We start from the raw sequence: 22,878 nt of genomic DNA, 5'->3' as shown, positions 1-22,878 counted from the left end.
GTAGTGTGTCTTAACGTTAATATATTTGGTCAGTCAGATGGATCCGAAAATAACTTTTTTTCGTTTGTTTGTTTTTCTTACTTTCGTAAAATAATTTTGGAATAGAAATTGCACGTTTTAGTTGCAAAGCAGAAAGTCGTTACTTTCTTACACTATACACTTAACGTATTGGTTTAAAAGTTATATCGATGTTGCCGATTTCAACTGTGATATTGAATGTTTTCTAATATCATGCAGCCCTCTCTGGGTTTCCAGGAAACAATCCATGGTGTACACACCTTTTTCATGAGAAATACTTTTCTTCTCTTCTTTTTCCTCTCAATTCTATTTATTTTTTCCCCATTTTATTAGATGTTTAGCAAACATTTTTGAACCAAACATGGTGAGGCAGCATTCAGCCTTTATGCTCCTCAACTGTGGAGCAAACCCAACACCTTTTATTTACTGCTGCTTTTCAGTAATCTACCACAATGCACTACAACCTTTATTTCTTGCATCTCATTTGTTTAATTCTCTTTAACTAATGTCTGTCTTTAATTACAGCTTTTTAAACTCTTACTTTTTAATGCATTTAAAAAAAAAAACTTTATGTAAAACAATTTGAATTGCCTTGTACATGAAATGATGCTAGAGTAAAAGGGCACAAGTTTATTTATTACCTGAAAATGCCTGATAGAAATTAAATTCAACTTTTTAGAACATTAATATTTGGTTAGTCTTATGTGATATTTCCTATACAAAGTATTGAAAGTAATTATTTTCTGCTTTAAATGTGGTTTAGTACTGGAGGTTAATATAAAAATAAAACTTATCTAGATATTTGAAAGGCTTGTGATAACCAGTTAATATTAAGTGGAAGATATGCATCAAGATGGGTTAAATTAACAGTAATTTGATATTGTATCAATATTTTTCAGTTGCCATAGTGATGTGCCTGGACATGCAAGACTACTCTTCTATGTTAGTTTTTAGGATTTGATTTTTACATAAACAAATAATGAAGATGCTCAGGGTAAATGTTTTGGAGTAAAAGTACCGGTATGCATTTTCTCTAGGAAATCCTCTGAGGTAAAAGTAAAATTTGCAGGAAAAAAATAAATGTTGAAGTAAAGTCTTGTGAAAAATTCCATTAGGCTACAATAATGAAATATTTGCACTTAGTTGCACTACAACTGTGCACTCAGCAGAAAATGGAAAAGTCATAGTCCATGTGATTTCAGCAGAAATGTGTCAAAGGTAAAAACTTGCGCATCAACTTGCTCAATATTTTGACAGTGTTTTTATGTATGTAGTGTATGTTTTCTTAAAAAAAAAACCCCCAAAACTTAAAAATCTTATATTTTTCTGCATCTAAAGATAAACTGGATACATGAAGAAAAAAAAAAAAAAATAAATAAAGCATTCTAAAATTTAAACCTTCTGTTTATTGTAAATTGCTGACTTTGCCCTTGTGTTTCCGGATATTTTTTAATACCGTCAGGCTGTTCTTTAAAATATGTTGTCTTTTTTTTTTTATTTATTTGGATGATTCTGAAAAGAATGGCTTGCTGTTCTTCTGTAGGTGGACTTTGTTCGGAATGTGATGGCAGGGGACCACCTCAGAGAGGAAGAGCACATGGCCCTTGAGACCCTGCTGGCCAATGTGCCTCAATCTCGAACCATGAAGAGTAATAGTCTGGAACTCACTCCCTCTAACACCCCCCAGCTTTCTCCTGCCACCACTCCGGCCAACAAGAAGAACAGACTACCCATAGGTAACTTCTTCAGCTGCTGGCTGCGTCATTTTTCTAATATTCTGAGCTGAAAGATATTTAACTTTGTAGAAATGTCAGTTTGAAACTAGAATTAGAATACACAAGTGTGAGATTTGGACCAACAAGAAACACAACGTGCAGGAAGAGTTAAGTAGTCATAGCTGGTGAAATTCAGTTTTTTTAGGAAGGTAATGAGCTACTTCTCGACTTGTTATGAAGATAATTAGCATGGCCTAGATCGAGGCTCAATTACAGAAATGACAACCAATTAAATTACCAAATATAAATGAACTAATTTTAATTGGAGTAGATGGAAAGATGCATAGATTGCCTTCATTAGCATTTTCAAGGCAGATTATAGAGTAGCAACGTTCCTTATAATTACAAATACACCACTTGTGCTTTGGGTATTTTGACATATGACATTTATATACAAAATATACTTGATATTTTGATACTTGAACTGCATTGAATTGAGATATACTCTTATTCTTTCTCCAACTTCCTTCCTTGTCCTCCTTTTCTTTTGTGCTGCCAATGAATGACCAGGACAACACTTAGCATCCTTAACATCCTGGGACCCCACAACCACCACTCTATCTGCTCACATTCCATTAGTAACCCCTTTTGGTGGGTAGCCTATCAGTTAAGTTTGAGCTGGAGAAAACCTAACCCTTGTATCCGGTGTCTCACCCAGCTGCGCGTTAGATAACACTTGTCGAGCAGTAGTCAGTTCTCCATGCTGTAAAGAAACCATGCTTTCCGCTGGCACCGCTGCTTCCCATTTGCTCTCACCTTGCCTGCTTTGCCTGTGCTTTGGCTCTTCACGAGAGCAAAACATGTTTTTTCCACTAATCTTTTTCTTTTTTTTTTTTTTTCTTTTTATGCTTTCATTCAACAGAATTTGGCTATTCATTACAAGGTAGAGTGAGAACCAAAAAAAAGTAGAAATTAGGATAACACTTACCGTGTTCTGGCCTGTGGTTTTGGGTACCATTCACAATTTAACCAACTGCAACATAATATGGTGCCTTTTTTACAGTACTTTATATTTACTGTCAATAATGCGATATTTGACACTATTAGGTTAATTCAAATAGGTGCTTTGCATGTTGTTTTGGACTGAGGTTTTAAGACAATAAAGTAGATAATACAGTAAAATAATAATTACAAAGAAAATTCTTTATCCAGTAAATTATCTCCTAACATGTGTAAGACAGAGGGAGAAAGTAAATATGCTGATACTATAATGGATTTTGAGATTTCCAGGTTGATCATTAATATAATACAGAAGGGGCTTTAAAAAAGTGTGTAGGTCGGATATAGAATTAGTGAAGAATGTGTCAAAGCATTTATTGCTAGTATTTATTGAGTTTGTCATGCTTTTGAAGTGAAGGAAATGCAGTCCAGGATAAGTCAAATGTGGTTCCATGTCTGAAAATGATCATTATTTTGGATGTTTTCTTTTCTCCTCCCCTCTCTGGTCAGTCAAGTGGGTTTCATGGAATTCAAGAAAGCCAAGGCCCCACCATATGTAATGACTCTTAACTGAAGAATATATCCAGTACATTAATGCCTAAAAGTTAAATTAGAGGGGCTATTGATTTGTTCCAGTTCATTCAGCAAGCCACTTTTCCTCCTTGGGGGGGAGGGAAAATAAATGACCAAGTTATGCTTTGCTAAGATTTGAACAAAAGGCCATTTCTTAACATCAGCTTGTTATCTTTGGAGTTTCTTGTGTTTTAACATTTTTATTAGGTTCTTATTTACATCGCTTTGATTAATTCTGTATACCGTTCTTGCGAAAACAATGTATGTAGCATATTTTTGGAGCAAATTTAAGATCTCAATTGTTTTATACTAACATTTTTTGCCAGTGTGTAGTTAAAACATTTTTTTTTGTGTGATCCTTATAAAGTGACAAATCACTGTATAATAGGATTTTTATTTAACTATTTATTTATTTTTCAAGTACATGATTATGTCATGCAATAAAGTCATAAATGAATAGGAAGTACAAATGGTCATTGGTTTGACATGTACGATGAGTCTTATTTTATTTATATTTTCTGTATTTTGGCTTATACCGTTAGTTTTAACAAATGCTTGTCTTTTTTTTAGGTTTATGTCATAGTAAAGCTTTAATAGTGGCTTTAATAGTCTAAAAAATAATACATTTTTCTCCTATCCATCCCCTTGAACCAGCAGGTGCTCGTAGCCGTAGTCGTAGCAACATAGCCCAGGAGGGGGAGGCAGAGGCAAGCTCCCAAGAGTCCCTTCAGGAACTGATGCCAGAGGAGGTGCTGGTAATTTCACTAGGAGCTGGTCCTCAGACTGTCCCTGGGATGATGTCAGAGAATGAGGTAATGTGACTTAAATTAATGTACTCATTTGCAGAGGAGTTGATGATGTGATAAATTCAGTTTTATATCATTTCTTGTCACTAAAGGGGAATAAGCCTTTTCATTATATATATCATGCATTTTATAATTCTTTGTATGTACTGGTGTTATTATGCGATTAAAAGAAACCTATCTCCATTTAAATCCAACTCCAAATGTAATTCTTTGTGAGGTTATACTGTAAATATGAATGACTCGTGTAAAAGCAATATTGTAGACAAGCATAGCTGATATTTTTCCATAATCCATCTGCTTTTTGCTCTGCAGGTTTTGAACTTGCAGATGGCTGATGGGGCTCAAGTAGACGGCCATGCTGATGATAGTAAGCTGCATGGTAAACCAGACAAAACCCTGCGCTTTTCACTCTGCAGTGACAACTTGGAAGGAATCTCAGAGGGTCAGTCTACAGTCCAAACGCACAAAGTTAAAACCATGCAAAAGTGTTTGTTTATGACTGTTCATATGTCTTTTAGATGGATATGAAGAGGAATGTTTTTTTTTATGGTTTGGGGAAATGTATCTTGTTTCTAACATATTTAAAACCAGAAACCAGTTCTAATGCAGTTTTCCACTTCTGCAATACCTTTTTGAGCTCATAACTTGTCTAACATAAACTCTAGTGTAGTTCAGCTGACTAATGGCGCTTTTATACTAGTACCTACTTAGCACGACTCGTCACGCCTCGTCTCGCCTCGTCTCGCCTCCACTCGCCTTGTCCTCGTTTGTTTCTAGACACCCAGATGAGAAGTGGGCAGGTTGGAGCGAAGCTGCTGTGACGTATTTGATTGTGTGATCTAAATGGAGAAGACACTAAAGATGTAGAACCTGGAGGAGATGATATATGTGCTGCTGGGTCTGTGGCTTGTGTTGGATATCAAGTTAAAAAATGAGAGTGAAAGAAGCTTCAAGCGGCGACGCTTTTTTTTTTGTTTGTTTATGTCGGTGCTGCTGAAAAGTCAGCTGGGAGCCGCGAGCGGCTGAGAAGTGACCGAGCGCCTGGTGGATCTGGTCGTTCCTTATCGCCCGTCTAGATCCCTTTTTAATTCTCTCCTCAGCCACCAGGTTTATGAACATCTGCACCTCAGAGTTGGATCACCAAACAGACGTTTGAGCTCCCATTGCCTGTTGAATAAAATGAGGAAGTCGCGAGCCGCTCTTGCGCTGATTCCCGCTTCCTGATTCAAACGTCTGACGGCCCCGCCCCCCGACCAATCGGTGTCCTGTAGGGTGATGACGTCAGATCCAGGGCCGACTCCGCCGCTTAGAACCTCGGCAGAATAGATACAGAAAAAGTATCAACTCGGCACGCCTTCACCCGTAGTGTAAAAGCGTGAAACGGGGGCGTGGCAGGTCAAGTCGTGCTGAGTAGCTATTAGTGTAAAAGCGCCATAAATAACCTGATATCCTTGTGTATTTATCTGTTTATTTCTCACTCAGGTCCATCCAATCGTTCTAACTCTGTGTCCTCTTTGGACCTGGAGGGGGAGTCCGTTTCTGAGCTGGGAGCCGGACCATCAGGGAGCAATGGGGTTGAGGCCCTACAGCTTTTAGAGCACGAACAAGGTATCTGCATGCATCTCCAAATCTTGATATGTTTTCTTGGAAGCAAATATGGGTCTATTTCAAATAAGATAACTGTAAACAAATGAAAGTCATGAAGTATTGTAGATGGAAAATGAGCAGGGTCAGTTGTAACTTTGTGGATGTGTGTCTCCTTCAGCCACCACACAGGACAACCTGGATGACAAACTGCGTAAGTTTGAGATCAGAGACATGATGGGTCTTACAGATGACCGCGACATCTCTGAGACGGTCAGTGAAACCTGGAGTACTGACGTGCTTGGCAGCGACTTTGACCCAAATATGGATGAGGATCGACTGCAGGAAATAGCAGGTGTGCCACGGCTTTGTTGATTTTGTTTTTTGTAGGCTTTACCACTGAGCGTCAAATTAGTAGATATGCAGAAACTATTGGATGAATGCATGGACCATCTGTTCTCGAGGGGATTGAGGGAAATGTCATCACCTTGTGGTATTTGGGTGAAATGGCATCAAAAGACTATTTATTTTCAGCTTCCACGCAGAAAAGCTGCAAACATTTATGGTGGCTGTAATCTTTTTTTTTTTCAGTTCTCTTATTTAATAAATACATTCAGTTACATTTAAATAGTTTCATTATTATTAATTTTCATAAAAGTAACAATCTTATTCTGAGTTATTACTTTTGAGCTTAATGGTCAGCACAGTGTGTGTTTTATTTTGCTTTGAAATGTTTCAAATTCAGTTCTTTTGCGGTAATATTTTAATTTAAACAAGGCAGAATTCGAAGAATCTTTCAGACACAACACAGATGTGGGCGTGGCAATACAATGCTGGCTGAATGGGAACCCAGACTAATAGGGATGTACATGTGTAATTGATGTAGGGAAAAAAAATCCTCAATGTGTATCACATAATTTAAACTACGGTGAGCAATGCTTCGGGTTGATGACATCACGTACCCACGTTATTGTCACAGTTCCAGCAATGTAACTTTACCCTACTCACAGTAAAAATAATGACTCGTTGTCACCTGACGCTGCTCTTGTTTGTATTTTCTAGCTGAAAGGCAACAAGGGAAGTAGAGCAAGTCTACAGCTTTGCTTGATAAAAGAGGCATCTAAGACTTCCATATGACCTGTAGATGTGTTCCCACTATGTCTTCCCCGATCCATTTGATACTTTTGTCTGCTGAAGCTAATAGGGATGTGTTTCCTGTTTTGATAAGAGCGTACCATAAGGTACTGTGGCTGTAACTGTGTAACACTGTTTTTAAATATAATTTACTGAACTTTCCTAACAAGATGTGTTGTCACGTAAGTAAAATGCATTCAGACCTTAAATTTGCAATAATTGAAACCCAGGGACACCGATAGTGATTCAAACTATTTAACATGAAACTACGTTGAGTCTAAGCCCATTTCTGCTCGGCTCGCTACACTGCGTTTACCTTGAACAGCTCATGACAGAGGGCTTGGCATCACCATTCATCAGCACTGAAAGACAGGTGTTGCCTAGACATCATAGTCTTTACTTTATTCTGACCCTCCCGGCACTCTAAGCATATCTCATCTTGTTATACTTCTGTCTGCAGATCAAACTTAGGCCCAATGTCAGAAATATCTCATAGTCCAGTAAAATTACCAGCCATAATGCACTGAACTGTAAATGATGATGGTGAGACATTTCCTTAAACAGTAAAAATAAAAACATCTTGAGTCCATGGATATAACATCCATATAACCAGTGAATAAAAAAGACATGCAGGTCTCCGTGTTTGGGTTCTTTTTAACAGATTAATCTACTGTGCAACTGGCTGTACAGAATATTTTCTGCGTGTTATTTAGACACTTCCTCTCTCCTCATTGCCTTACCAGTTTTGTTGACATTCTTCCCCCTGCTTATCTTTCTCTCTCTCTCTTTCTCTCTCTGACATTCACTCAGTCCCTGCAGTCTTATTGACCTTGGTTCCTTCTCATTTGCATCCACCATTTTTCATTCTTCGGAATATGGCGTTGGGGGACTTTTCCATCATTAAGTGAATTTACAGCGATTTCCTTATGTGTTTTCTCCAAGGGATTGGGTTATGAGATGCACATTAAATATCCATTAATACCTCATTATCCCTCTGATAAGATTACCATGATAATGAGGCAGAAATTCTAATTGTTTCACTTCTTGTTGTGCCACTCATTTAATCATCCACCTGAAAGACAAGTACTCTGCGCCCCTACCTTGAAGACTGTAAACACGGACAGCGGGATAGAGCTTTCCCACTGAAAATGAGTTCCCTGCCCCAGTTTGCAACAGTATGTGCTGCCAACTGCAGCACATACTGTTGTCTGGGTGTTGGCACGTACGTGTGCTCATGGGGTGTCCGTGCAGAGAGTGCAGCAACCATGGGCCCACTTTTTTTTTTTTTTTTTGGTCATGAGCCTTGGAGACGGACTCCCACTCACATCAACTCCTCTGCGTTCTTCCGCTTTGTTAACCCATGGCTTCCCAAATGAAGATGAAGGGGAAGGCTGCTGAGGACTTTGTGAATGGTGGACAAAGCAGTAATTTGGTTGTGAAATATGCTACGCTGAATCAACGGCGCAAAGTCACGGCCCTGGAGGGCAGTGCAGGATGAGATGTTGCCATTAACCCCTGGCCTCTGGCACAGTGTTGAATGTGCCTGTGAGTCCCAGCACGAATTTCATGTGACCTCTTAACGCGTCTGTGTGCAAAGCAGACTGTGATATTGTATACGCCTTCATGTGACTCAGCGGGTCTTCTGCTAAAGCCATTTTTATGGTTCTATCGGCAAGGCAGGATTTACACAGCAGTGAGTTGCAGGATTGTACTCAGCAATTTCATTATCCGTCACCGGTGCTGCCGGTTGAAAAGTTGCCAGAGTTAAATTCAGCATTCCAAGTAGTCGAATCATTCAGAGTGAATAAGAGGCAAGACTGTTGAATCCTTAAATGCAAATATGTAAATCTGAACTAAATTGAGATTAAGAGATGTCATTTTTTAACTTTTTGTTAAGATGTGCTGCAATGCATAACGTCAATACATTTAATATCGTGTTGTTGATGTACAGAAAATGTCTTTTCAGTCATTCATAAAGAAAAGTAAAAACATTTGCTGGTTTTGGACTTTTTGCTTTAGAAAATGTGTTATGTTTATGTATTTTTGCAAATTGTAATACTTAAACTTATTGATACAACTGATTATGAAATTACCTTTTTTTTTTCTCCATTAAAAGTAACAGTCTGAGGCTTTGCAACTGTAGATGTGACTTCTTTGTAGTCAAAGACTTTGCTATTCAAAGAAGCTGTTCCATGTTGCCGAAAAGGGGTTAACTCTTGGCCTCCCTTTCTATTCCTTTGTTCTCAGGGGCAGCCGCAGAGAACATGCTTGGCAGCCTGTTGTGTCTTCCTGGCTCGGGTTCAGTTCTGCTGGACCCCTACGGCTCCACCATCTCAGAAACGACCAGCGAAGCCTGGAGTGTGGAGGTCCTCCCCAGCGATTCAGGTGGGGATCCAGGTTAATTCTGCCGTTGTACACACTCTGTGCTTTCTTTATTGTTATTCCTCGCCTGCGTGACAGACGCAGATGTGTTTTCATACATGCATATTTACTGTGTGTTCAGTATGTTGGGGGATGGGGCGCCAGGTGTGTTGCAGTGCATTCCATACAACAAAATGTGTGCATGCATCTGTCATCATATTGGTGCTGCACGTGCCTGTCTTTCAGGGAAGATCTGCCCATGTCAGTAAAAGGCAGCTAGGGGGTTCCTTGGAGGGACCACCAGGTGTGTTTGCACCTGTGAAAGAGCAGTGCAGAGTGAAGCACAAGGACAGCAGCTGTCCTGATTTACTGTCTGCTTACATATTGTCAGTTCTTTATGTGGCTAGACTTATGGTGTTGATTTGAGACCCGCGTGTGTGAACATTATGTTTCATCAGTTGTGATGTTGAGTCAAATCTCCTTATAAATAAAATTTTTTTGTCTAATTTTTGAAAAATGAACATACTGACTAAACCATATATTAATCAGACATTCTGTGCCTAATTTCCCATTTTGAAAACCAGTGGTATGTAAAAATCAATAAAGAGCTTTGTTAAGGGTGTTAAGTGTTTCTCTGAAAAGGCTTTGTTACTCGAATGGGTCACTGTTTGAAAATGTGCAGTGCAGAAATGACTTGCATGAGTGTGTTGATTGCTTTTTGTTCCGTTTGCTGCCCCTGTTCTGCTCAATAATGCTGTGATCACAGGCTCCCCTCAAGTAGAGCACTTGTTTCATGGCTAGGCAGCAGAAAACTACACTCTGAAGAGCACTTCACCAACACATTATTACTAACGAGCATGCAAATGAGCACGGTTGTTAATATGAAGCCCCTAGGATTGAACCAGCAGCTTCATAAAGAAGCCCAGAACTGGATGCAGTAGCTTAATGATTTAGATTGACAATTATAAGACATAATAATATATGCCTTGTTGTAATTGTCGTGCACTTGTTTTCCCGACAATCATAAGATGTGATAGAGTTGGCCCGTGACCATCATGTAGAAAAGTGCAGTGGGTTCTGAGGATTGTTTTCTGTGTGGTATTTTATGCATAATTCAAGGGAGAACAGTTGGACATTTGTGCATATTTCTTTTTTTCCTCTTGAAGACAAAGTGTTTTTGTGTTTAAATCTGCAGAAGCCCCAGACCTGAAGCAGGAGGAGCGTCTGCAGGAGCTGGAGAGCTGCTCTGGGGTTGGTAGTACCTCAGATGACACCGAGGTCAGAGAAGTGAGCTCAAGACCCAGCACACCGGGCCTCAGCGTGGTGTCAGGTAAACATCTTACTCTATTTTTCACTCACTTACACTTCCTACTGCTTTTTTCTTTCTGAAACTCAGCCCTTTTGCTGTGTTTGATTCTGTAGTCCTTTTTATCTCTTGGAAAGTAATAAATTGAACTGTATGTTTTATTCAGGTTTAATAAAAGAGAAAGAAAATAAATAAATAAAATCCTCTCTCCGTCCTTGTTTCTGTGTAGAACGGTCATGTCGCTGGGAGGGTTGTCATCCTGCGTAGTAGCATCGTTGTGGATGTTTTTTGTATAAAACAGAGGTTAATGCTGGTTGTGTCGTCTGTGGGCTCAGGTGGGCATGTTGACATGCATGAAATAGTATCCTAGATTAAGAAGCCAGCGGTGACATTCCTGGCTCAGCTCAGAAAAAGTCCCACAGGATCCAGCCGATTGATAGTCTACTTCTGATGATCATTCTTATCTGTGTCTTTCCCGTAACCCATGGGAGCTTACTCGACCAATTTAAAGTTCCCAGTTGGTTCCCATCTGAGAGAGACCATACAGCATAGTCTAAAGAGAAAAATCTCCCCCTTTTTGTCAAAAAAAGGCACATGTACTTTTTTTTATTTGTTTTTTATAACATTTTTATTTAGTTTGCTGCCAAGCATAACACCTTTTCCTGTAGAGGATACATTGGGTTACTTTTGTCCAATGTCAGCACAAATGTTCTGTGTTTAACCACAGGTATCAGTGCAACTTCAGAAGACATACCCAACAAGATCGAGGATCTGCGGTCAGAGTGCAGCTCCGATTTCGGAGGCAAGGACTCTGTGACCAGCCCAGATGGGGAGGAGTCAAGCCACGGTAGGAGAGTGTTGTAAAGCCGTCAATCACATGTTTTTATAGTCAAATCTACATTGTCAAATCTACATTAACAAGACCTTTCTAACACTGCTGCTTGTTTTACTTCCTAAAATGGTAATTGCATTCTTGTTACATTGTTTGATTTAATAAACACTGTTAATTTCCTGATTGTTTTGTGCTCCTGCAGGAGCCCACCATCTGACATCTCCACCTTCACAAGCAGATTCCCTGCTAGCCATGTTCGATCCCCTCGCCTCTTGCGAAGGTAATTTTCCGTTTCTAAACATTTTACAGCCAGTGAGAGCTACAAATAAGGGTCTTTAAATTCGTACCCTGCTGACATGTAGTTTCAGAACAGGGATGTGTGTAAAATTGACCAAGAGAGTTCCCTCAATCTAATTACAGGACATGATCTTAATAAATGCAAGTGAACATAACACTTCGCTAAACCTAGACAACTAAATTATTGTTAACGGTCTTTGTTATTACTTGTATGTATTTTGAAATACTTTCAATACTTGAAAAGGATGGTAGTGGCTGTGTTTCTGTGGCAAGGTGAAGGGATGACAGGTTGAGAGACCTCACCCCAGGCTCTTTGGCACTATTCTCTGGTCCCACTGTGCTCATGGCACGAGGCTGCCATTGGAAGCTTTTCAGGAGAGAGTCTACCCTTGGAACAGGTGGCCTACCTACACCTAGGGCTCGTCTCCCACCAACATCTTTCTTTGGCTCTCTCTGCTCGGCATTGTGTTTTTTGGTGTTGTTGTTTTGCTGCTTATGTTTAACAGTTACTTTTTAGAAATGGGCATGATGTCGAGCAAGTGACCAAAACTGCCCTTTAAATTTATTTGGGACATATACAGAACTGTCTCAGAAAATTAGAATATTGTGATAAAGTTCTTTATTTTCTGTAATGCAATTTAAAAAAAAAAAAAAAAACAAAAATGTCATACATTCTGGATTCATTACAAATCAACTGAAATATTGCAAGCCTTTTATTATTTTAATATTGCTGATTATGGTTTACAGTTTAAGATTCCCAGAATATTCTAATTTTTTGAGATAGGATATTTGAGTTTTCTTAAGCTGTAAGCCATGATCAGCAATATTAAAATAATAAAAGGTTTGCAATATTTCAGTTGATTTGTAATGAATCCAGAATGTATGACATTTTTGCATTACAGAAAATAAAGGACTTTATCACAATATTCTAATTTTCTGAGACAGTCCTGTGTATATATATATATTTATACTTCTTTTTTTTTTTAAGTTGGTCTAAAGCTTTAAAAACACTGGAGGTGTGTTTTATGGCAAGAAAAATGCGTTGTGAACAATTGAAAGGGAAGTTAATAAACACGGATGCATAATTCAATGGGAAGATGGAATATTGCTCAGTTTTGTTTAGCAGTTACTGCAAAAGTATTCTCACTTTTTTTTTTTCCTTTTCTTCATTATGACCTCAGGTTCCTCTACTGGGACTATTGTGAGGCCTAAAGTGCACTATGCCAGGCCCCCACACCCTCCCCCTGATCCTCCTATTCCTGAAGCCAGTGCCCTGGGGCAGGACACGCGCCACTCTCTGTTCATGCCGCAGTGCTTGTCCGAGGCTGAGCTGGAGCTCACCAAGCAGCGCCATTCCTTCCCTGACAGACTGGTCCGCAGCCGCAGCTCTGACATCGTGTGCCCCGGCCGCCGCCCCACAAGCGACCCCGGCCTCAACAGGCGGGTGGCGGTTGAGGAGCGAGAACCTTCCAGGGCTTTCGCCTCGGGACCATCCTCATCACCCAGCAAGGACTCCCTAAAGGGAGAGGTAATGAGCAGTAGCGCTCAGCTTGTATACATCTGCATTGCTGAGCAACAACAGCTTATGGGTGAATAGTTTCTGTGACCAGTTATAATGTACCTGTTTCCACTCAAAGGTTGAGGACAGGAAAGACAGTGATGATGAGAAATCTGATCGCAACAGACCTTGGTGGAAGAAACGTTTTGTGTCAGCCATTCCCAAAGGTAAGGAAACAAATCACCTGGTCATTTTTAAGATTGTTTTTATGGTAAGTGAATAATCAACATTTGTTTCTTTTGAAATAAATATATATATATATATTTGTATATACCGTATTTTCTGGACTATAAGCCGCTACTTTTTTCATAGGTTTTCAACCATGGGGCTTATACAAAGGTGGATTTTTTTTCCACCGCTCGGGACACTCTAACCGGAATTAGAATCAAAACTAAGATGAAATAAATGCAAAGAAGAATACACTACTTCTTCTTTAGCAGATAGAAGTAGGTAGAAGCAGATTTCAAACAGATAAATAGATAAATAAATACTGGTTATTTTCTCTTGGTTCTGTCCCGTTTTAATCAGCAAAGTTGCTGCCGTGTTAAAAGACACTGTTAGGAAAGATCTATTTAGGTACAAACATGTACATCATGTACAGTTCAAAATCCTTCTGTACATGTAGTAAATATCCAATCTAACAACAGAAATATCTGCGGCTTGCATATCTTTTATTTTAAATAGAGCGGATGCGGCTTGTACGCAGGTGCAGCTTGTATATCTTTTTTTATAATTTTTTAAAAAATAGAGCGGATGCGGCTTATATGCAGGTGCGGCTTATGGTCCAGAAAATACGGTATGTATGTATATATATATATATATATAAATAGATGAGAGATAGATATGTGGTGTATGTGTTCTTTGTATCGCTACTGAGTAGAAAATCACACTTTAAAGAGCACAGCAAAACCAATTTTTGATGGGAGAAAGTGAATCATGATCCATGATGTCTACTCCATAGCTGATGGAGTTCCAGTTCGAAAATTATGTTTCTTGTTATTTGAAGTTACTCCAGAGACGTGTCCACTTCTTTTTCCTTCAGGTCTCACAAGCTGTAGATTTATAAAGACATTTCAAAGCTAATCAGTCATCAAAGGAGCTTTAACTGTGTAGATTGCATGGCTGTAACCCTCCCAACAGTGCTGTCAGCCTGCAGCTAATGGTCATTAGATAGGCCTCTCTGTCTTTAGCACTGATAGATGACACATCTCTTGTTGCAGATCTGCCCAATAACCATCTCTCATACATTTGTCCTGGAAATAATAGGCTGTCCCTGAATGGATGGACTGCTTATTACTCTTTAGTTAAACTGATATTCATAAAATAACATCTAGGACAGAATTCACATGTAATGGTACAGAACTGTGGAGCCTAAACTAGCCTCTTGCCAAACCTCGGGTTGTGTATGTCTTGTTGCTTTGCATAGTGACACACAGTCGGTTGCCCTACAGAGTGGCAGCCTGTGCTTGAAAGGCCAATCTTGTCTGTTGTGTTCCTCACAGTGCTGTATTGGACGGCTGAGAGTGATGTCCCAGGTAATGACTCCACGCTGTTGTCACCGAGCTAGCTTTTCTGCTGGAGCCGACGGCTGTGTTCCACGCTGCTTTGTAGATGCTGCATTTAGAGCCGTAGATCTGTGATGTGACATGGTGGAGCCTGAGTTCACATGATCACAACCCTTATCCATGCATCTGTTTAACAGTCCTTTCATGTTTTTTGTTTTGTTTTGCAGCAGTGTCATTCCATCGTATGCATAAAACAGAATATCATTGTAGAGATGCTTCACCCAGTGTCTCCCATGTGTTTCCAAAGTGTTACCTCTGTAACTCCTGTTTGTCCAGTTGGCATCATTGTGTCAGTCAAATCAGCATCAGTAGGATTATTTCAATTCTTGTACAAACATTTCTTTTGAGTTACAGCGGACCTTTGTGATATTCTGCGACAAACCAAAGGTTTAATTATCCATTTTAATATTATTTTGCTTTTTTTTTCTCTCTAACTTGGCTTACTTGTATGGTACTGTACAGTTACATCACACTGCAAGATTTTTATATTTCAATACATCCCACAAAGTAATAACAAAGGTTTACCGTAGTGGCTGTTACCAAGTGACCCAGTCTGCCATCAGGAGAAGCAGGTAATGGGGAAAATGGTGTCACTCCAGGCTGATAACTTATGATATATCTTTCACCTACAGCTCCCATCGCAGCATTTAGGAAAAGGGACAAACAGGAGAAAGATGATATTTCCCAGGAACGTATTCAGCAAGGTAAGTACTCGTTTCTTTTAAAACCTTTGCTAGCCTAAGACGCATCCACTGTTGTGGCTTTAATTTTAATGGAGCCTGTTTGTTGGTGCGTGACTTCTCAGACGACCCACTGCCCAGACAGAGTTCTCAAGCCCAGGCAGCTGAAGACATCCTGGACAAGTACAGGAACATCAAAAGTACCAGCCCAAGCAACGGAGCAGCAGGTGCTTCCTATGATGGAGCGGGAGGTCAGACAATAAAACGGGCCCCTATGCATGACTCGTACTTGCAACAGACTTTCGCATTTTTTCATGCCATATATTTTCACAGGTCTTTGTGTCGAGGAAAATGTGCATGACTCTCCAAGAGAAGACGGGCTGCAGAACATTTCCACAGATGACCTCCCAGACTCGGCTAGCCAGACGGCACGGCAGCATGATTCCAAGTTCTCGTTCAGGTCCCCCATTCAGAATACTGGACAAAATTCATTTTGCTCATAGCTACTTAATATTGTTGAGTTTTTTATAGAAAAAGATGCCATGTTATTGATAATTGATATTGATTTTGAATTTACCCCCCCTCCTCCATTGTTTGTTTTCTAGTGACGCAAAAAAGAAGTTGAGGTTGGCTCTGTGTTCTGCAGACTCGGTGGCTCTCCCCATCATGACACCAGCAAGCACACGTAACGGGCTGCCTGATCACATGGATCCTGAAGGTGGGAGTCCTCCAGCATATATGTGTCATATATTAATACCATATTTTCCGCATTATAAGACGCACATTCAATGAATGACGTATTTTAAAACATTTCCATATATAAGGTGCACCGCATTATAAGGCGCTACAGTAGAGGCTGGGGTTACGTTATGCATCCATTAGACCAAGGGTCGGCAACCTGCGGCTCTTTCATCCTTATACTGCGGCGATAAATGTAAGAAAAGAAAAATATCTGAAGAAAATCGAACATTCAATGATGCCTGGGCAGATTCATTTGCATTTACTCATTGATGAGAGTGGCCTACCAGTATGCCTAATTTGTGGAGAAAAACTGTCTAACAATAAACGGTCAAATGTCGCAAGACATTTCTACAATACACACAGAGCCTTTGGTAAAAAATATCCAGAGGGAGAAGAGAGAAAAAAAGCTGTTTCGGAACTGATCCACATATAAGGTGCACCGGATTATAAGGTGCATGGTCAGCTTTTGAAAAAAATGAAGGCTTTTAGGTGCGCCTTATAGTGCGGAAAATACGGTACATGGTGGCTTTTTCTTGTATTTCCTCCCGCTGAACTCCGTGTTCATCCATGCCTATGAGGTATTTGCATTAGTGCTTCATTTATTATGAATACATGGTGAAAACCTATTTGTGACAGAAGTATTTGTTGAATAGATCTTACAAAGGGTCTTGGGTGTAGGTATTGTTGTCGCACCTCTCCATAGGGAGCAAGGTGCACGCCCCTATTGTTGACTAAAATCCAACCAACTATAGGTGTCCTTAAGCAAGATACCAACTTTGCACGACACGCAGTTTCTGACTCGCCTTCTAAACTGTAGAGCCAAGTTAAAAGGAAATGTAATGTGTAAATATGTTATTAAACAATCATACAAGTGCAGTCACATAGATTAAAGTGGACTAAACACATTTACTGGCACTCTCCTCTCAGAGCCACCCTTATGCGCTGAAAGAGGCGAGTAGCAAGCACAGAGCCAAGTGATATATTGTTTACGTTAAAACTAAGGATCATCATCTTTGTTGGCCATCAGTCACATTGTCATCTTGATTAGGTTATAGCTCGAGTCGATCTTTTATTAGCTGGGAGACGTGTTGTCAAATATTGTCTCTGTCAACCTCTTTCTCTCAGACAATGAGATCGTCTGCTTCCTGAAGGTCCAGCTAGCGGAGGCCATCAACCTTCAGGATAAAAACCAGATGGCCCAGATCCAGGAAACCACGCGCTGTGTCAGCCGCTTCGATGCACGCACCTGCAGGAAGCTGCTGGCTGCCATTGCAGAGGATTACAGGTAAATCTGGATGCTTGGGGAGATCTGTGTAGCTGATTTTGAGGCACAAACCCACCACGACCATAGAAATAATGAAACGGACTTTGTTTCTTTGTTTCCTTTAGAAAGCGGGCTCCATACATAGCCTATCTAACCAGGTGTCGTCAGGGCCTGCAGACGTCTCAGGCCCATTTGGAAAGGCTTCTTCAGAGGGTGCTGAGAGATAAAGAGGTGGCCAACCGCTACTTCACCACTGTCTGTGTTCGGCTCCTTCTTGAGCATATGGAGTCAAAGATGCTAGATTTCATCAAAGGTATTTCAACATTTCCCTTCTTTGAGCATATTGACGTCATGGCCTTTAGAGTGAAGGGAATCCTGACCTTATTTCTACCGCTTTTGAAATGCTATGCTTGATTTGCACTGAATTTCTCTAAATCACTGTGGAGACGCACACAAAAAAAAAACAACAGTTAAACAATATCCAAGTCATGGCTGCAAGTTTATGTACAATATCGAGTGCAGCATGACACAGTGGACTTATGTCACAAAGTATAATTCTACTTTACATTTTGTTGGAGGTTTAAATCTCTTGTTCTGTGCTCGTTTCAGCGTTCCAGGGTTGCACAGCATCTGATGACAAGACGGCTGCAGTGGAGGATTTTCTGCGCTACTTGTATGGTGCTATGGCCAGTGATGCCATTTGGCAGTATGCAAGTGAGGACCAGCTGCAGGACGCCCAGATGGCTATCGAGCGCAGCGTTATGAACCGCATTTTCAAACTGGCCTTCTACCCCAATCTGGATGGAGACAGTATGAGAGACCAGTGAGTAGCTGCAATACCTACAGTGCCAGTAGGAATAGGGCTGGACCCCAATACTCAGATATTCTCATATGTCCTTGTTAGATGGACATCCAGTTTTCAATTTGGGTATTTTAGGTGTTTTAGCTTTTGTTTGTAATTTTGCCTTCACAAATGACCGTCAGAATTCAGCACTCTAACTCACTGATGTCTGTGAATGTCACCTGAAGTGATGCTTCAATTCATTTTAGTTGTTAAAGACACAACAACATGCTGAGTCCAACAATGATGACAAGTTAACAAATTTGAAACTCCTTCCCGATCAGTTATTCCTAGAACCAAACATTCTTTTTCTTTTCTATGCGCATACAAATTACTGTCTTGCTCATTTCTGTTGTGCACTCTTCAACTGGTCTCGCGCAGAAATGGCTGACTTTGAGATCGTCTTTGGAAGTAAAATATAAACTATGTTGAGTCTTTTATTTCTTGACATGTTGTTGAGTCTTGTATGAACTTGACATAAAATCCTGTAAGGTCGTGTGAACAATGTTAATACCTATTATAGTATAGTGCTTTAACATTTAACCTAAAACTTATATTCATTGTTATTTTTCTATTTGTTAAAGTAGCATGATAACTCATTCTTCTTCAGATGGTTCTGCAGACTAAAATGTAGCCTTATATGTTATTTGATAACATCTGCCTTCTTGAGTTCTTAAACCGGATCGTTATTCCGCACGCAGACTTTTCCACGAACACATCCAGCGGCTCACAAAGGTTGTGACAGCAAATCACAAAGCTCTTCAAATTCCAGAGGTATCATCTTAAATGTTTTTTCTTCACACCTTTTTAAGAAAAAAAGAAAAGAGTAGCCATCCATTGATGGTCAGAGCTACTAAAAGTTGGTGACATATTACATTTTTTCTGGTTGTAGGTGTATCTGAAGGAGGCACCCTGGCCCTCTGCGCAGTCTGAGATTAGGAGCATCAACGCTTACAAGACGCCGCGAGACAAAGTCCAGTGTATACTGCGCATGTGTTCCACCATCATGAACCTTCTCAGTTTAGCCAATGAAGACTCTGTACCCGGAGCAGACGACTTTGTCCCCGTGCTTGTTTTTGTCCTCATAAGGGTAAGTTTCAGTCTTTCACTGTGGTCGCAGATTATGTTAAATAGTCAGATGTTATTTCCTAAACTTTTCAATTTCTAATGATTAGCACTTTGAACATTCATCACTTGTTGACTTCTTGTCAGAGAAAATTAAGAATAATGACCTGGAAGTCTTCTCAGAAAATGACTGTAACGGCAATGCACCTATCTGCTAACCTGTGTGCATATATTTCACATATTTACATATTTGATTATAATCTGCACGCTGTTGCACGAGCTTCTTTGAGCAGCTAATGTGTGCCCATCCCCACGTCTCCTCCCCTCCAGGCAAACCCGCCCTGCCTGCTGTCCACCGTTCAGTACATCAATAATTTCTACGCCAGCCGACTGAGTGGGGAGGAGTGCTATTGGTGGATGCAGTTCACCGCGGCGGTGGAATTCATTAAGACCATCGATGATCGCAAGTGAAGCAGAACAGCCACCTGTATGGGCAGACTGCGGGGGAAGGAGCTGGGAGACTGGGAGACTTCCCAACCAACTGCTCCCTCTGCACAGCTTAGAAAACCTGGCCTTCAGCCTGCTCTTTATTTGTATTTGCTTGTACATAGCCAGAGACATTGGAAGATTACAAAATATATATAACTGTACGTATGTGGAGAAAATCCGGATTTTAGCCGTGGTGGGAAAATGCGGCTTTGGGGAAAAATTAGCAACATAATAACCCTGAGTCTGATTTTGGATTTTTCATTTTAGCATTTTGTGTTGAGTTAGGTTTCATTTTGGGCTCTGTGTTAGGAATTTTTATATATACAATTACCAATATGACATTAAATCGATGTTAAAGATAATTCTATATAAAGGGACCAGACTTCCTTGATGTGATCACTGATTATTTTCACTTGGGCGAGAGAGAAGGGCCTCCAATTAAATTACCGTCTAATGTTCATTAAATGCATTGTGATGAGGGGATTTACAGTCTACTGATGGGATTTGGCAACGAAACATTGAGATTAATTCACAGTTCAACATAATTTCATTAGTTCATTATATCATATAGTCGGGCAGCTTGTTTCATGACTTGTTTACTTCATCCTATTCCCGAATGTGCATCAATTTAGACACAAGGGCCTAAATATGTATATGGAATCAAATGTATTTATTTCTGTCATGATATTTAATCATTTATATAATTTAACAAAGAAACAAAGGAACATGCATATCAAGGCCCTTTCAAGATGTTTGAGGAGAGGATCTTAAAAACTTGTTAGGAAGGCACCTTAGCATTGAGTAGGCTGTAGACGGGGATGCTGGGTAATTAAGATGTACAGGGTCAACTCATGCACAAAGTAGTAGCGGCATTTATGGATATGTTGAAAACAGTGCCTTTGACGTGGGGCACACTGTACAGGTATTTTTGAGTTTTCTTTCTTTCTTTCCTTCTTTCTTTTAAATCCAAGATAGGCATTATTCCCTCCCCACACACTCTCCAATGGGCCAACCACATTTCTACCCAGAAACCTTTTGTTCAGCTGTCAACGCTGGGGAGCAGACGTCAACGCATCTCTGACCGTCACGGCTCTGCTCCATTAACGCGCCTAAGTTGGAACAAAAATCCCCTTTGGTAATCTAGATCCTACCTCAATGTTGAAACCCAAGCCCTTATACGAGTCTGCAACAAAGTAGCTGTCCTGCATTGGTTTAATAGCGGAGTACTGGGTCATTTTTGCACTGGATAGAAAAAAAATATAGAAAAAACAAAGATTGATATGGAAGAGTGACTGGATATTGACATGCTGTGATGTTTGCTTGGGTCTCATTAACACAAGCCTTTGTTAGCCAAGACATTTAAGTTAACATATCTAAGCTGCCACTTGGGCAGAAGAGTAAACTATTTTGGCTCTCTACCTCTTCACAAGTTCAGAAAAAGGGACTCATATTTATGTGCACTTATTTCTTTTTTTTTTCTCTCCAATTTGGCCTGCTATTGAATCCCTGTGTCCTTGTATCTTTCCAGTTACAGTTCAAGCATGTCTTTGACTCTGCAGACTTGAAACAATTCTCTCTGAACGCTGTGCTTCATTTTGGAGCACAGAAGTGCCACGTGTATCATAGTTTTTGATTAACCCTTTCTTTTCGTAGTAAAAGACCTGACAGCACAAAACACAGTAGGATAGAAAAGCAAATAATCAACACTATTGACTTGTTACTGACTTGCTGTTCATGCTTAAGTGGTTGCTGTAGTACGAGTGTGGGTTTTTCTCCTTTTTTTTTTGGTCTAGTGAGCTTGTTTGAGATGCTTGTGGGATTGCTTGACCCTCTGCCTCTCTTGCATGAAGTCATTGAAAGGTCTGTACATTCTCAATCGTGATAAACTCTGCAATGGGATTAGTACGAGGAAGAGACCAGTGACTGAACCTGCAAGGAGGACGTGTCTGATACTTGCATATCAGAACTTGACTTATTTTGCACAGAACAGATGTATTTTCCTGGGAAATTTAAAGTGGGGGAGGGCGTTTGAACGTCCTTGTACTTTTGGCTTTTGTCTTTCAACATAATTACTGCGAGGCATTTCGCTGTTACTCCTTGGAGCTGATATGTAGTCACATCACAAATGCTTTTTGATATCCCTCTACAATAGCACACAAGTTTATGTATACGTGCAGTGTACTTCCTTGCAAAGTCAGTGTAATCACTTTGATGAGAAAACCAAGCACTGGAAAATCAAGTTGCAGGTTGCATCTATACTAATTGGATTTTGTGATTTCACTTTAATTGGGAACACATCGTGCACGCATCTGAGAAACCTGCGTGGGCTCGGTTTGTGTGTCAATGTGTCCTCGGATAGCTGATCACAGTAGTTAGGAATCATTCCCAGAAATGCTGATGAAAACACCAGATTGTCTCACAAGAATAGGTGATTGTGTCCTTGTATTTAAACAAAAAAGGCCCGTCGGGCTGTTCTTTGGAGCTGTACTGCCCTGCGTCCTGTACAACGGTGTCGAAAAACTGAGCAGACAAACTTTTACATCTTACATCCAGGTTTAAAGTCAGTTGAACGCTTGCACAACTCTGACATGCGGGGAAGTCCGGTTTGTCTTTTCTGTGATTAATGCATTATGTAATTCTTTGAAAACAATAAAAAAAAAGTTACAAACATTTCCCACCCTTTTTTTTTTTTTTTTTTTGCCTTTGGTCACTCATTAGCTACAGTTGATTATTGGCCGGTGTTCATGTGTGGTCATGTTTTATTGTTCTATAACTTCCTGGATGGTTGCAGGTACATCTGCCAGCAGTTCATGCAAAAGCAGAGGTTAAAAAAAAAAGGAATAAATTATGCATGAAATATAATTGTGAGTGGGGGTAGTGGAGCGGCATCGTCCAATCAAGCAGCCACAAATGGCAACCTTTCAGCAAACATTTCATTACGGTTGACAAGTGTTTCAGTGGATTGTAATTGGAGATATCCCCTCATCTGAAAGCCCTCCATACTTCACCGACTGCCTTCTCTAATACACCTTTTTTTTTTTTTTTCCTAT

The 22,878-nt window shown here is 40.0% G+C and overlaps 1 protein-coding gene across 7 annotated transcripts in view; it reads left to right on the top strand.

Annotated features, from left to right (window-relative positions):
* gapvd1 (GTPase activating protein and VPS9 domains 1) overlaps positions 1-22,499 on the top strand; it is a 38,499-nt gene extending 16,000 nt beyond the window's left edge. Inside the window, exons 7-30 of one of the 7 annotated variants that reach the window (XM_061730790.1) lie at positions 1,562-1,754; positions 2,304-2,384; positions 2,656-2,676; positions 3,960-4,117; positions 4,424-4,553; positions 5,594-5,719; positions 5,877-6,050; positions 9,077-9,214; positions 10,386-10,520; positions 11,224-11,343; positions 11,531-11,608; positions 12,807-13,153; positions 13,263-13,350; positions 14,686-14,718; positions 15,381-15,452; positions 15,554-15,655; positions 15,762-15,888; positions 16,034-16,146; positions 17,295-17,454; positions 17,559-17,746; positions 18,043-18,256; positions 18,976-19,048; positions 19,167-19,364; positions 19,670-22,499. In XM_061730790.1, coding sequence (XP_061586774.1) covers positions 1,562-1,754; positions 2,304-2,384; positions 2,656-2,676; positions 3,960-4,117; positions 4,424-4,553; positions 5,594-5,719; positions 5,877-6,050; positions 9,077-9,214; positions 10,386-10,520; positions 11,224-11,343; positions 11,531-11,608; positions 12,807-13,153; positions 13,263-13,350; positions 14,686-14,718; positions 15,381-15,452; positions 15,554-15,655; positions 15,762-15,888; positions 16,034-16,146; positions 17,295-17,454; positions 17,559-17,746; positions 18,043-18,256; positions 18,976-19,048; positions 19,167-19,364; positions 19,670-19,810 — 3,210 coding nt within the window. In that variant the 3' untranslated portion in view covers positions 19,811-22,499. Of the gene's footprint in view, positions 1-1,561; positions 1,755-2,303; positions 2,385-2,655; positions 2,677-3,959; positions 4,118-4,423; positions 4,554-5,593; positions 5,720-5,876; positions 6,051-9,076; positions 9,215-10,385; positions 10,521-11,223; positions 11,344-11,530; positions 11,609-12,806; positions 13,154-13,262; positions 13,351-14,685; positions 14,719-15,380; positions 15,453-15,553; positions 15,680-15,761; positions 15,889-16,033; positions 16,147-17,294; positions 17,455-17,558; positions 17,747-18,042; positions 18,257-18,975; positions 19,049-19,166; positions 19,365-19,669 lie in introns of all 7 variants that reach the window. The other 6 variants (XM_061730788.1, XM_061730789.1, XM_061730791.1 and 3 more) reach the window with 6 other exon arrangements.
* The last annotated feature ends 379 nt before the right edge of the window (positions 22,500-22,878 follow it).

Source organism: Cololabis saira, chromosome 9, assembly GCF_033807715.1.
Source record: "Cololabis saira isolate AMF1-May2022 chromosome 9, fColSai1.1, whole genome shotgun sequence".
Taxonomy (NCBI): Eukaryota; Metazoa; Chordata; class Actinopteri; order Beloniformes; family Belonidae; genus Cololabis; species Cololabis saira.
Note: the sequence above shows the minus strand (reverse complement) of the source record. Positions and strands in the feature narration are given on the sequence as shown.